At 37.4% G+C, this 16,063-nt stretch overlaps 1 protein-coding gene across 4 annotated transcripts in view; it reads right to left on the reverse strand.

Annotated features, from left to right (window-relative positions):
• Positions 1 to 9,036: 9,036 nt before the first annotated feature.
• Positions 9,037 to 16,063, reverse strand: part of VSTM2A (V-set and transmembrane domain containing 2A) — a 32,348-nt gene continuing 25,321 nt past the window's right edge. The window contains exon 5 of one of the 4 annotated variants that reach the window (XM_074945227.1): positions 9,037 to 10,182. In XM_074945227.1, the coding sequence (XP_074801328.1) occupies positions 10,094 to 10,182 (89 nt within the window). In that variant the 3' untranslated portion in view covers positions 9,037 to 10,093. The other 3 variants (XM_074945225.1, XM_074945224.1, XM_074945226.1) reach the window with 3 other exon arrangements.

The following is a 16,063-nucleotide window of genomic DNA, read 5'->3' on the forward strand; positions in this document are numbered from 1 at the left end:
TTTGGAGGGGCTGAATCCTCTAGGGTCTTGTCAAACTGCTGCCCTAGGCAAGCAGACCCCTTCCCCTACACAAGACTTGAGTTATTAGGCCCTGATTCTGCATCTGATATGCATGGGACCCCACTCTCAATAGGGTTCTGCTAAATGCAGCAGTCCACTCACACACCGTCAGTTACAGGATGCGGAGCTCAGTCTTTACTTGGAGAAAACTACCATTGACATCAGTGGATGTTTTGCTTTGGTAAAGATTTGGCCTGTCAGCATCATTTTCAATAGCTGTTTGAGGATACTAGAGGGAATTGAGTCCTCCATTTTCTGTGTGTTGTGTTAGACTCCAATTAGTAGGCGAACCAGGTAGAATACTTCTCCAATCTTCTTTACCTCCTGTGTAAGCAGATAGCACACGGGGTAAACAGCTTTTGCTCTAATGTCTGGTTTAAATTAAATTAAAATGGTTCAAATAATGGTGAGGTAAATTTTAACTGAGTTTATTTTATTACAGAAATAAAGTGGGTGGGTATTTTTCTTTTAGTACAGCTGTGGGTGATCAACACCTCTGAAATTCAGGCCCCACATTGGTCACCCAAAACCTCAGGCACCCCAAAGCAATAGCCACTTTTGAAAATGTTGGCCTTGGTGTTTAAATATATCTCAAATTATAGTAACTCTTAAAACAGTTAACATTGAGAAAAGTTAGCATTAATTCAATGCTTTAACCCATTGCCTCTATGCCTGAAGTCACAAAATAGGTCAGTTGCAAATCTTGCAAATTATAAACAAAAGTTTCATGTAAACTGCACTGAATTTTGCTTCAAAAGCTGAAAAATAAAATAATCATAGGAAAGGCTATTGTTGTGGGTGACTTTTGTCAAAGAAATACTTGAGATTCTTCTTCCTTCTGAGATTTATATTAAGCAGTTTATTTTAAGTAGTTAGTTGTCAAACCCAATCATCTGTGGCATTTCTCAAGTTACATGGTATATAAAGAGTACAGAGGAATTAGTGGTCTATTATGTACATTCCAGCTTCATTGTGAGCCATCAATATATACAAGGCATGATTCTCATGTATACTAAGACCTCTTCACACACCCATATCTCCAATGAAAGGTGCTTTTAAATGGGCATACATTTCATTTGCTCCCACTTTAAAGCTCTTTTGACATTCCTTGAGTGGTGTAAATGAGATTCAAATTCACAGAATTTCAGGCAGAAATGGGAGAAAAATATTTTCACCAAAATTCTTTTTTTTTCTGTTGAAAATTTTCAAATGTTGAGATTTTTCAAAAATCTCTAGCTTAAAGTGTTCTCTCAAATTTTTTCTAGGCCTTACTTCTGGCCTTCTTGAAACTGTTTTTATCCTATAGAGAAAGTATTCTGGGTTCATAGTTCATAGATTCCGAGGCCAGAAGGTACCATTAGATATCTAGTTTTACCTCCTGCATAACACAGGTCATGGAACTTCCCTGAAATGTAAAAAATTATTATTTTTAACACTCTGAATAGTCCATTGCTGACAATCTCTTTTAAAACTACATTTGTAAAGCTTACCAAATACATTTTGTTGGGCTTTTGTGCTTAGCTCTCCAGCTACAATTAAATAATAGTATTTCCAGAACTGCGCTGACAATATGATTGATATCAAGTATCAGAGGGGTAGCTGTGTTAGTCTGGATCTGTAAAAGTGGCAGAGTCCTGTGGCACCTTATAGACTAACAGAGGTATTGGAGCATGAGCTTTCGTGGGTGAATACCCACTTTGTTGGATGCATGTAGTGGAAATTTCCAGAGGCAGGTATAAATATGCAAGCAAGAATCAGGCTAGGGATTACAAGCTTAGTTCAATCAGGGAGGATGAGGCCCTCTTCTAGCAGTTGAGGTGTGAACACCAAGGAATGAGAAACTGCTTTTGTAGTTGGCTAGCCATTCACAGTCTTTGTTTAATGCTGAGCTGATGGTGTCAAATTTGCAGATGATTTTCTCTTTGAAGTCTGGTCCTAAAGTTTTTTTGCTGCAGGATGGCTACCTTTAAATCTGCTATTGTGTGTCCAGGGAGGTTGAAGTGTTCTCCTACAGGTTTTTGTATATTACCTTTCCTAATATCTGATTTGTGTCCATTTATCCTTTTGCGTAGAGACTGTCCAGTTTGGCCGATGTACACAGCAGTGGGGGCATTGCTGGAACATGATGGCGTATATTACATTGGTGTACGTGAATGAACTGGTGATGGTGTGGCTGATCTGGTTAGGTCCTGTGATGGTGTTGCTGGGCAGAGTTGGCATTGAGGTTTGTTGCATGGATTGGTTTCTGAGTTAGAGTTACTATGGTGTGGTGTGTCATTGCTGGTGAGAATACGCTTCAGGTTGGCGGGCTGTCTGGGGGCGAGGACTGGCCTGCCTCCCAAGATGGTAAAAAGTAAAGCTACTTTCTCCCCTCCCCCAAAATAAAAAACCCACCACTCCATCAAAGATATTTTGACATGATATAACGCTATATAGATTTAAATTGTTGTTAAACAGAAACGGCCTAATTAATTGTAGCTCCTTTCATAAACGAGAAAGGAAATTTTGCCTTATGCTGTAGAAGAGAAGTGCAGTATTGTCATGTCTGAGAGGGTAATATCAACAGAAAGGAATATTGCAGAATGGAGAAAATGAATTAAAATATTAACCTGTGCTTGACAAGGTCCCTTACTTAACTTTCTAATTAAAAGGATAGCTAAGAGCTGGAATAGGTTACTGAACACCCATCATTCGAGAAAAGAAAAGGAGTACTAGTGGCACCTTAGAGACTAACCAATTTATTTGAGCATAAGCTTTTCGTGAGCTACAGCTCACTTCATCGGATGCACCATCATTCGAGGTTTCTAAAAACAGGGTAGACAAACAACTGTCAGGGATGTTTAAGGTATCGTTGGTTCTGCCTAAGCATGAGGGGATGGACTAGATGATCTCTTGAGGTCCCTTCCAGGCCTACATTTCTATTATGTCTATTTTTAAACATTCCCTCTTTTTAAACAATACTGATCCCTCTCTTTGTCTTTTATTTGCCTGTAATTCTTCCATTTGCTAATCTAGCTTTCTTCTTTTTTTAGTGCTGTCTCAAATTGGTGACATTAAGAGTACCAGACAAACTATATAGCCTTTTCTGTCCATTATGTCTTCAACAAAACTTCATATCTAGGAAATCAAATAAAACAATGTTTGGGATGTTTGAAACAAGAGACTGATGCAGTTTCTGATGACCTGCATTAAACAATTTTCTGGTGCTTATTGTTTAGCAAAGCTAATCTTGACAGATTAACCTTTAAAAATTTATATTGCAAGGTATTTGATCCCATTCTTGGATCTTAATACTTTTAGCTCTATGAACAACATTTGACATTTACCAATAGTAATGTCAGGCACAAACATTCCACTACAAAGTTTTTGGCTGGCATTTTTTTTCCCCTCTTGGGGCTGGGAGGTGACGGAGGGAACATTTTCTTTATTTTTTAGCATATGAGGACATAACTGCAGAGATTACTACTAAGAAGTTCAACTATTTAAAACTGCCACATGGAAATTTTAGGCTAATGCTGACTTTTTGGCTGTGACCACTCTATGATATGTGTTAAGAAGTAACATGAAGATAAGAAATTGGTTATTTCATCTTAGTGTCCATTTGTGTCCTGAATCAGCTGCATACGTAACCAAATGTGTGTGTTTAAGCACACAAATAGTCCTCCAGAAGTCAATGGCATGACGGCTCACATGCTTAAAGCTACCATGGTACTAAAGTACCATGCTGGCTTGGAATCTTTGTTTGTAACTAACTGACTGTGCTTCAGTCAGTAAGGTATTATATTGATTTCCTTTGTAAGAGATTATCAAGTAGCATATTGGTCTCAATGCACTGAAAGATAAAACTGAAATATCTTTACAGTATGAATGCCAGAGAAAATAATAATGCACATTCCCGAAAGTCAGGCTCCTGTAACCCATATGCTAATATGTGAAAAGAAGGTAATAAATTTGTCTTAAAAGTGAATTCACCAGGATTCAGTGCACTGTATATAAAACCTTTGTTTATAATTTGCAGGATTTGCAACTGACCTATTTTGTTACTTCAGGCATAAAGGCACTGGGTTAACTCATTTAATTTAATCTGACTTTTTTCACTGTTAACTGTTTTAAGAGTTACTTTGATTTGTGATATTTTTAAACACGAAGACCAACATTTTCTTACCTGGTAGAGGCTGTCTACTAATTTTGAGTGCTTCAGATTTTGGGTGACCAATGTGCAGTCTGAGTTTCAGAGGCAACTAATAAGGGAAATAACAAGAACCTTAAAATAATTGTGTTTTTTTTTTAAATCTCGTTTTTTTAAGCTGCCTTTGTGATGTTGGAAATCTGACTCATGGTTTTGTATCTTTGGGGATTGCCCTACTGATAAGAAGTTATATGTGGCTAACAACAATATTGTCTAGGAGGACCTCCGTAGGTAGACATAGAAGAGTAGTTTTTTTTTCTGAATCATTCAGCCTATCTCCAGTGGTTTCATTCTGTCATTTGTGTTATGTTAATACGTGAAGTACATGTCAACATTTGAACAGAACACATATCTGATGAATGAAGTGAAATGTACATTGAACCATAACCCATGTTTAAAATTATTTGAAGGAAACATCACCAGCTTTTATATGGGTAACTAATTTGAAATCTACAAAATCCTAATATTTTACACAGGAAAGGAAATTACTGCATTGCCATAATACTCTCCTAAGAGAAGTTTGGAATTTCTATTCTTTCATTGAAATTTGGTTCAAATAAGAGACCTAATCATTTAGTATGTGATATTTTAGTTTACATGATTTACTATGTAGAAGAAAAATGTCTAGACCTACAGCTTGAGTGGACACACAAGACGCAAAGAATTGTACATTAAATGGATCTGCACAAGGTAAGGCATTCCTTTTCCTCAGCAGAAGGATAACATGTTTTCTTTACACTCTTCTTACTGATCAAGAAATGAACAAAATGACAGCTACTGAACAGTGATGAAATGGTGTTAGATAAAAGTAGCACCACTGTTTCCTCCCCTGAAACATATATGCTCCATTGATTGAGTTCCTTATATTAGCCATTTCCCCTCTCCAGAGGACTGGGATTTTAATCCCTCAGAAAAATATTTTTTTCAAAATGTGCACTTTACAGAGTAGTGCATGTTTTACTTTTCCCCAGGAAAACAATGCTTTATGGGCCTCATCTTGTAAAATGTGGAGCTTTTTATGGGATGTGGAGTTATCTCAGCTACTAATGCATCCAATAGGGTTTGAGGGCACTGAGGAAGAGGACCTTGCAGGAAGTGCTCAGTACCTAGCAGGATGAAGTCTTATATGAACTTGAATTGGATAATGGTTACCACAGCATATGCCACAAATGGACACACTTCTTGGAATACCATATATCTGCAGATTCCCCCTCCCCATTTTTAATTTCAGTTCTACCTCCCACTTTTTATTTTGTAGCTTTGCCTCTTGCCTTTCTCTACTTTTCTCCTTTTCTTTAATTCCATGTGTTTATACATCAAGCTCTTTCTATTTTGCATACAGTTTGTCCTCGTTTGCATACAGTTTGCTATGTGTTTCTGGGTTTGGAAGATACTGTTTTGGTATATTTAATTGCTGATGAAGTGGAAAATTGGAGGGTAGAGGTATTATTACTTTGCAAAATGGTATGAAAATATCGTTAGCAAATTAATCTCCATCACATAGAATCATTGAATCATAGAAGATTAGGGTTGGAAGAGACCTCAGGAGGTCATCTAGTCCAATCCCCTGCTCAAAGCAGGACCAAGAGGTAAAGCACAGCAAGCTAAGCTGGATATTATGACGCATGCCTACTGCAAGTGCCTAACCCTGAGTCAACTTGAACACCATAAAAAAACTCCTTTGGAAATCAATGGGACTTCTGGTTGCTGAGATGCTGATAGACTGAAATGAGAGATTTGACTCTATGATTACCGAGTAAGGGTAATTAAAATATCTTGTAATGTTTTTCTTTTATAATATACTCTGGAAACGGTACTGTATATTAAAATGAATATTATAAACCTTCCAATCAAGCATTTAAATACCTGTGTATTGAATTTTTTGAGTGGCTTTAACTTTTGTCTATCAAATATAAAACAAAGAGTAACACCTAGTCAATTTTCACACAGCAAAAAGTTAACTGCGGTGAGCCCCATAGGTCTGTGCTAAGGTCTGCGGTGTTAAATATATTTATCAGGGAAAGCAAAAAGGAAATAAACTATGAGGAAGCAAAATGTGCAGATGACACAGTTATTTAGGCTAGTCAAGACTCAAGCTGGTCAGGAATTTTTTTGTGTGTGAGAATTTTATTTTTTTTAATTTATTTATATCGGGGGAGGGAGGTTGGAAAATGTTGATTGGTCAAAACTGAAACTTTGTAGAAGTGCATTGGTTTGTTGACACTTTTTAGTTCCAGATGGAATTTCTGATGAAAAGCAAATAACAGCTGATCCTAGAGGAGCCAATAACCCAGCAAAACAGGCAAAGTGAGAACTTGAACTGAAGTCTGTCACAGCCTAAATGAGTGCCCATGACACTTGGCTCTCCTTCTCTCTCGATCTTTGAAGGGTGTCAGTATCATTCCAATGCAGAACAAAAAACCAAATTTCTAAACCTCTTTTGAAATACAACAAAGCAAAACCCCTCAGTTTCTTGTTCTCTAGCCAGCACTAGTCAAGACTAGAAAGACTGGAAGGAAGTTCAGAAGGGCCTAATATAGCTAGCTAGTACAATAACAGGTGAAATTCACTGTTGACAAAGGAAAAGTAATGTATGTTAGAAGGAATTAATTGAACTACTAATTGTATATTTTGGGTTCTAAATTAACTGTAACTGCTCTGAAAAAAGACTGGACAATCATGTTGCTAGCTCAATAAATATATTCCCTCAGTGTGCACTGGCAGTCAAAGAGCCTAATGTTAGGATACATAAGGAATGCACTGAATATTTTTTTTCAAGCAAAAATTATGCTCCAAATTGTGCTTGATTTACTCTTGTGAATCTTCCAAATGAAGTAATTAGAAATGCCTTTGTGAACAGCCCAAAAAGGATTGCACTTTTATATTATCCAGTCATAAGAACATAAGACCAGCCAAATTGGGTCAGACCAAAGGTCCATCTAGCCCAGTATTCTGTCTTCCAACAGTGGCCAATGCCAAGTGCCCCAGAGGGAAGGAACAGAACAGGTAATCATCAAGTGATCCATCCCCTGTATCCCATTCCCAGATTCTGGCAAACAGAGGCTAGGAACACCATTCCTCCCCATCCTGGCTAATAGCGATTGATGGACCTATCCTCCATGAATGTATCAAGTTCTTTTTTGAACCCTGTTATAGTCTTGGCCTTCACAGCATTCCACAGGTTGACTGAGTGTTGTGTGAAAAAATACTTCCTTTTGTTTGTTTTAAACCTGCTGCCTGTTAATTTCATATGGTGGCCCCTAGTTCTTATGTTATGAGAAGGAGTAAATAACACTTCCTTATTTACTTTCTCCACACCAGTCAAGATTTTATAGACCTCTATCATATCCCCCCTTAGTCATCTCTTTTCCAAGCTGAAAAGTCCCAGTCTTATAAATCTCTCCTCATACGGCAGACGCTGCATACCCCTAATCATTTTTGTTGACCTTTTCTGAACCTTTTCCAAGTCCAATATATCTTTTTTTGAGATGGGGTGACCACATCTGCACACAGTATTCAAAATGTGGGCATACCATGGATTTATATAGAGGCAGTATGATATTTTCTGTCTTATTATCTATCCCTTTCTTAATGATTCCCAACATTCTGTTCGCTTTTTTGGATTGCCGCTGCACATTGAGTGGATGATTTCAGAGAACTATCCACAATGACTCCAAGATCTCTTTCTTGATAGGTAACAGCTAGTTTAGACCTCACCATTTTATATGTGTAGTTGGGATTATGCTTTCCAATGAGCGTTGCTTTGCATTTATCAACATTGAATTTCATCTGCCATTTTGTTGCCCAGTCACCCAGTTTTGAGAGATCCTTTTGTAGCTCTTCGCAGGCTGCCTGGGATTTACTATCTTGAGTAGTTTTGCATCGTCTGCAAATTTTGCCACCTCACTGTTTACCCCTTTTTCCAGATCATTTATGAATATGTTAAGACACAAAGCATTAGTGCATAGCTTTTATCCTGGAGATATATGGTCTGATCTTACTCCCATTGAAATTAGTGGGAGTCTTGTTATTGACAGTAGGGCGAAAGGATAGGGCCTTTGTGGGTCTTTTAAAATTTAATATAAAGTCCTTATCCTCGTAGGATGTTAAATGTAGCTAAGCTCGTTTTTCTTCTCTATAAGGGAAAAAATATGTTGAGAGGTCAGTCTTTTAAGGCTGACCAGACATAGTTACAGAGTCCTCTAGTAACCAGTACACTGAACCATGTAAAGTATTGTAACATGTTTGTCTGTGTTAGTATATGAAACAGCAGGAAGGATCTGGATTATTCAATTGGGGTGAAAAGAGAAAAGGACATTAAACGCTACCTAGCTGATTTAATCAACAAATATTTGTAGTTTTCCCTTCCTTCATTAATTAATGTAATTCACGTTATGTATATTACTTCCAGCCAACAGAAACATTTTCATTTTCACTTCATAGGCATAAAGAAATGTAATGAAGAGTATGAAAAAACAATGGCTAGCCACCTACGGAAAGGGAGAAAAAAGATACCTCTTTAGCCATAGCAGGAAGAGTTCTTGAGTGAATCACTGTAGAAATTTCACTTGACTAAAACTCATCATTAAAAGAAAATCTTCCAGGAGCACATTCTGTTTTTTTTTCTCTTGACCCTGCTTGCATGCAGTATTTGCCTAGAGACATTTTACATTCTCTGATGATAAAATCGTTTCACCCTCAATAAACATAATAAATTAAAGGGGCTTTCAGCCACCAGACTACAACATAGCATACACACAAGTAAAATAATTCATTGTTCAGAGACCATAACAAATTTTAATGTGCATTTTACAGAGTAAACAGAGGGCTGCATTGCCATCTGCAAGGGGTCAAACCAGTGGAAGTGAATGCATGTATTACAAAATCCACACAGTACTGAATTACAAATTAAAAAATAATGCTTCATCAAAAAAGGAAACAAAAATGTCTGTTGGTGGCACGACATATAGATAATATTAAAAACTGTCTTGCATGAGGACCATGGTATGTCTACTGTGAAGTTATATCACACATACTGTAAGCAATTTACAGAATTGAAGTTAGTTTTGCATATACAGGAGTTGCAAAATTAGAGAAAACACATCGAAATATAGAACACACACACAAAAAAATGTATTTATATAACCACCACACAGTCAGTAGGGGTTGACCTAAGTCAGCAACTGCCACCATTGGACAAGAAACAAACCAAGAGAAAAGAGAGGAAAAGGAAGGGGGTGGGGGAAAAAAAGAGGAAACAATTCAAAAAAGTGAAATAAAAAACCCTTCAATAGTGCTTCTTGCTTGTCTTCAAAAACAATGTCCTCTAGTCCTGTTAGTTGGTTTGCAATGTTGGTATTTTTTTTTTGCATTCCCCACCCCCACAAAAAAATAAGCTTTTCATCAAAGTTTCTGAGGTGTTTTTTGTCATCAGCGGTGATGCTGAGTCATTTTGTTTTCTTGGGATTTTTTGTTGGTTTTATTTATTTATTTTTGGCCACTGTTTGCCTCATGGCTGCAACAGTTCTTTCAAAGAAGGAAACCAAATATCATCCAGAGTGAATTTGTATAATACTGATGACTTGCAAGCCAACCCCTGAGCAGTCAAGGATCTGATGCTTCTACTTACTGAAAGAAAAGGAAACTAGGGCTTGCTGTTACAAAATGTCCCGTTACATCACACCAGTTCTCTTCAAATAAATGATCAGTGATTCAACAAAGAAAATAATATAGATCAAGAAAATGTGGTATCCTCTTCATATATATATTTATATGTTTAAACAATATATATATTTGTTTGTTTTGTTTTTTTGTACTTCCTGAAGGTGCTCCATGTGTAGAGAATTAGAGTACATTGGGTGCAGAGTGGTGGTTGGAGGTTAGGGTCAACTTTGCTGTCCGCTCCGTGGATTTTACAGGCGATTTGCTCTTTGCTTTAAGAAGAGAAAGTGATATTGGAAAAAGTCAGCACTTTTAGATTAAAGCAAAGCACCCTTCACAAAGCCACAAACAAGAAGCAGGACAGAAAGTCCATGGCTTGTAGCTATCCTCGCACCTGCGGAAGAAGTTATAAGATATTCGCTCATCTTGCAGATTTCCAATGCTCCTTATAAGGCTGTTTAAACACATACATTTTATATATTTAATTAGCTCGCCAGCTTGGCTCTGGTGCCCATGAATGTCTTGGCATGCACTGCAAATAACAACACATACAAAGTATTTCAGTCCCAGGGAGGTTCTTTTTTTTTTTTGTATGTCTTTTTAAACAATGTAATCTAATTATGATATACAGAGAGAATCAAATCTAAACACCTTCCACCTCAAAGCATTCCTTACAAAATAATTTCTAAAGTTGCTCTGTAATGAGAGTATTTTCTTACTAACAAAACAGTCTGTTGTTGACAGCAAAATATTTGCTTGCAAAATAAAAGCAATGCTAAGGAACCTGGGAGAATGGCAGTGCAGTGTAAGGGAAGAAATGTATGCTAAACTGTTTGGAGTATATTTATTTTTGAGTAATCAGATCTTCTGGTGTTTTTTCTTTTCTCTTCAGAAAGCTAAGAGAATGATGCTTAAACTGTGGCACTAGATTTAATGTAAGATTCCTTAGAACTATGCTAATTAAAATTGAAAAGGTGGCATAGCAAGTATTTTGGAGTTCTAGATGTGTGACATGCTAGGTGTTAAAGTGTGAGACCACTGCTGTACATCATAAATACATAAAGGACTTGCATTACTTTAGGGGAAAGTTGTAAACTGAATGTGGCCATACTCTTCATTAAAATTCTGTTTATAAAGGGTTAATAAATGATTGATTAGATGTTACAAATACGATCAGCATGTGTTTATAGATGGCGGTCAGGTCACCTGTAGATAGCGCTGTCAATGCTTATAAACAACCTGTTGTGGTTTTGAACCCTAATAACTGATTTAACATTGAGGAAAACATCTACTAATCCTTTATAACCTATCTACATATCGAACTTCAACATCAGGTGTGACCCTGAATTTTCTTATCACAAAAAAAGTGCACGTATGACTTCATAAAGCTATAATATGCATTATTAGAAGACAAAGGAAGTTAGTGATATCAAAAATGCTAGGACAAGTGGGTTTTTTCCCCTTCAGTTTACAAATGTCTGTCCAGTTACATATCTGTCCTCTTTTGCCTAGAGAATATAGTTTTAGGTAAAGCTAAAAATATTTGCTTTCCTTTCCCTGTTAGAATGGAGATCAAATTAAATTTCAGATCTCAATATACTGCCTCCTTTTGCAAAAAAAAGTGTGGCTCATTGTACATGGAATTAATATGAGTAATTGGCCGAACTCTTTTCAGAGTAACAGCCGTGTTAGTCTGTATTTGCAAAAAGAAAAGGAGTACTTGTGGCACCTTAGAGACTAACCAATTTATTTGAGCATAAGCTTTCGTGAGCTACAGCTCACTTCATCGGATGCATGCATCCGATGAAGTGAGCTGTAGCTCACGAAAGCTTATGCTCAAATAAATTGGTTAGTCTCTAAGGTGCCACAAGTACTCCTGGCCGAACTGTAACTTTTATAGGCAGAAGTTGCCATTACAAGGATTTTTACCCACTGTAAACACATGAGGCTATCTGAACTAACTGAGGTATTGAAAATACCCCTGTAGGGGTAGAACAAATGAGGACTTTGTAATGACACCCACTGCAGTCCATAAATTGGATTTTCAAAGGGAGCTAAGGAACCTGTGTGCCCAACTCCCATTGAAAGTCAGAGGGAGTTGAGAACATAAGAATGGCCATACTGGGTCAGACCAAAGGTCCATCTAGCCCAGTATCCTGTCTTCCAACAGTGGCCAATGCCAAGTGCCCCAGAGGGAATGAACAGAACAGGTAATCATCAAGTGATCCATCCCCTGTCGCCCATTCCCAACTTCTGGCAAACAGAGGCTAGGGACACCATTCCTGCCCATCCTGGCTAATAGCCATTGATGGACCTATCCTCCATGAATGTATCTAGCACTTTTTTGAACCCTGTTATAGTTTTGGCCTTCACAACATCCTCTGGCAAGGCGTTCCACAGGTTGACTGTGTGTTGTGTGAAAAAAATACTTATTCTGCATGCAGTATTCAAGATGTGGGTGTACCATGAATTTATATAGAGTCAGTATGATATTTTCTGTCTGATTACTTATCCCTTTCTTAATGATTCCCAACATTCTGTTAGCTTTTTTGGACTGACGCTGCACATTGAGTGGATGTCTTCAGACAACTATCCACAATGACTCCAAGATCTCTTTCTTGAGTGGTAGCAGCTAATTTAGACCCCATCATTTTATATGTATAGTTGGGATTATGTTTTCCAGTGTGCATTATTTTGCATTTATCAACATTGAATTTCGTCTGCCGTTTTATTGCCCAGTCACCCCATTTTGAGAGTCCTTTTGTAACTCTTTGCAGTCTGCCTGGGACTTAACTAACTTGAGTAGTTTTGTATCATCTACAAACGTTGCCACCTCACTGTTTACCCCTTTTTCCAGATCATTTATGAATATGTTGAATAGGACAGGGCCCAGGACAGACCCCTGGGGGACACCAGTATTTATCTCTCTCCATTCTGAAAGCTGACCATTTATTCTTACCCTTTGTGTCCTATCTTTTAACCAGTTACTAATCCATGAGAGAACCTTCCCTCTTAACCCATGACTGCTTACTTTGCTTAAGAGCTGGTAGCCTAATTTCTTTATTCTCATTTGAAAGTCTAATGTACAGTAGAATATAATATTATCTGATATTAAGGACTTGCTTCTGCACATAAGTAAATTTGATCACAGGACTGCAACGGATGTACTCGCTATGGATAATTGCTCACACCCACAACTGTTGACAAACTGGACCCAAACGCCACTGCAACTCAGTTTTATTTGTTGCTTGTAGTATCTTATGTTCATCATTTCTTTTTATCATGGAACGTACCCTTTCTTTATATGCTTTACCTTATTTTAAATCAAGCTTATGGTTCATCATATTTTCAGGAGATTTCCCTCTGTTCCTTAGTTAAATGAGGACTTTTATCTACAGTTAGACTAGCTCATGTTACTTTTATATTTGCAAGTATTTTTACTATCATTTTGTGATCTTTGTCTTATCCATAGAAATCTATTTGAATTGATCGATCAAATTCTTTAAAAAGTCATTTGAATCACACCTTCTCTGCATGAGATCTACAGCACAGTTTATGCACAAATGTTCACAAATCCCATGTGGATATTTTTTAAAGGGGCCTATTTTGAACAATTATTTAATGACAACATAACTTGACAGTTTGAAAACCGTAGCATGATGTTGAAGGAAACTACTACCTTACAAAATGAAACTGACCTAAGTGTTTCAATTTTGGAAAAGGCAAAACTGCAATATTTGCGACCAATCTTTTCTTTTCAGCTACCATTTTGTAGAACCCAGAAATGATGATGCACTGAATAATCAAGATGGCATCCTTTTCTCTCAACCATTGCATAAATGTATGCTCCAGATTATATCATTTCCAGCACACAAATTGCAGGCTCTTCTGTTTGTGCTGGGGTGGTTTTGTTTGTTTTTTCAAAGATTTTTAGATCAGGTTTTATACAGCATGTGCACGTTAAAGCTTAAGTGAGCTTATTGGGAACAATCCCATTAAAATATTTCAAATTTCTTAATAAAAAGAGGCTGTTAGGAATATCTGAGGTTACTTAGTTATGTAACATGGTCATCATGGACCTGCATCAGAATCCTTAAGCAGTCTCAGGGGTTGACCCTGTAGCATCCCAATGCAATATTGGAGTCTTACTTGTTCTAAGTACTTTTATTTCTTTTCAAAATGCTCATCCAATCATGAAAGCCACATTCCTAGTAATATGTCCTATCAAATAAAATTGATTTCTAAGCTACAATGAATATGAGTGAGTCTGAATGATGGTGAAGATTAAATGAACTTTTATCTTTTCAAAGATACCTTTGAAATACTGTAGGAATCTAAATGTATTCAGATTTTTCACTGAAGCACTGAATATGTTTCTTCATTCTCATACCGGCTCAGACATCTCTCTTCCGTATTTGCGGGTAGTGGGAAGCATATACAAAGTACAGACCACATTAAAGCAATTAAACAAAAAGCAACTGTTTAAGTTTCCATCCTGTTTCTTTTGAAGTCACTGATGGAAGCTATCTTTTATTCCTCTCAATTTCTTCTTTTTATGATATGATAAAGCACTATGTAACAGAAATAGACTGCGGTGCACCTTTCAAACCCAGATCTAGATTTCCCAAAAGGTCGGGTGGGGAGAGGGGCGGAAATCTGGCCTTTTGGTTCAACACTTCATATAGACTAAAGCCAGAAGCAAACTTCATATCTGGATCCAGATCCAAATGTTCCCAAAGTTCAGGACGTTCAGATCCAGGGTTTTGGTTCAGATGGACTTCTAGCGTACATGTCTGGCCAGAGCATGAGTAGCACCACTGGAACTGTGAGCACAGCAATGCTAGTTACAAACTGTTTATCTGGGTGTGGATTTCCAAAGTTTATCACTCATATGCCTGCTATTTCTAGAAGGTTTTTTTTTCTATAATTAACAAACTAACAGCTAAAAGAGATTTTATTGCACAACATGAGTGCTGTGTAAAGCTTGAGTATGATTGTCAGGATCCAGGATAGTGGTCTGAAGAAAGAATGGACGTGTGTGTGCACTATTGCTACATTACTAAAGAAATGCTACTTAATATGTATACTAGCGATTCTCAAACTGTGGTCTTTGAACCACTGGTGCAGAGCACTTGCTCATAGTGAGGGGACAGCTGGCTGGTCACATGGTGCTGGGTCTTCCTTTTGTTCCAGCTGCTAAAGTGCATTGAAAGTGAAAAATCATAAAATTTTTCATGAACCAAAATCTGGAAAAAAAATTGGTCCAGGTCAAACAATCATTTTATTTTGAAAATTTCAGTGTCTTTCATTTTGATTTCAACCTTTGTTCATTTTTTTTTAAAAAATTAATCTATATGTACTGAAATTTCAAGCCAAAAGGTCACTTGGACTTGAAAAAACATGTTTCTATATTTTTTACAATGAAATGTTTTGATATTGTGACAATTTCAAAACTTTCTTCCAATAGTTTTTATGAGTAAGGAGAACTCATCAAAACTGACCCTGGTTTGTAAACAGCTTTGGTTTCAACAACAAGGCATTTTCCAATTTAAAAAAAAAAAAGCATTCTTTATCAAAAAAAATTCCTGACCTGTTCTATTCCTTCTCTCTCTTATGCAACTAAAATGTGCACACATACTGTACTTTGAAGAAATTCACCTTAAACTAATCTGAGAATGAATTGTATTTTGGGGAAAGAATTCTTTCTACCCTTAGCCTTCAGTGCCCATTATTAATGTATGTCTGTGAGGAGTTAAAGATTCCAGATCCTTGCCACCAGACTGTAACATTCTGGTCTGAGCTGGTGGTGGTGCAGGGCTACCTCAGCCTATAGGTGAGCTGTCCCTTCTTAAGGAACCTAGTGACTCGGGGAGCTACACAGACTGTATCATCCATTCCTGAACTTCGGGACTGGAACTGTGACGTGCCATTGCACAAGATGAGCCATGGAATGGAGGAGGATCCTTGAGAGTGCCCCTTCCCTGCACACCTATCATAGAATCATAGAACTGAAAGGGACCTCAGGAGGTCATCTAGTCCAGTCCCCTGCACTCATGGCAGGACTAAGTATTATCTAGACCATCCCTGACAGGTGTTTGTCCAATCTGCTCTTAAAAATCCCCAATGATGGAGATTCCACAACCTCCCTAAGCA

Source organism: Natator depressus, chromosome 2 (assembly GCF_965152275.1).
Source record: "Natator depressus isolate rNatDep1 chromosome 2, rNatDep2.hap1, whole genome shotgun sequence".
Taxonomy (NCBI): Eukaryota; Metazoa; Chordata; order Testudines; family Cheloniidae; genus Natator; species Natator depressus.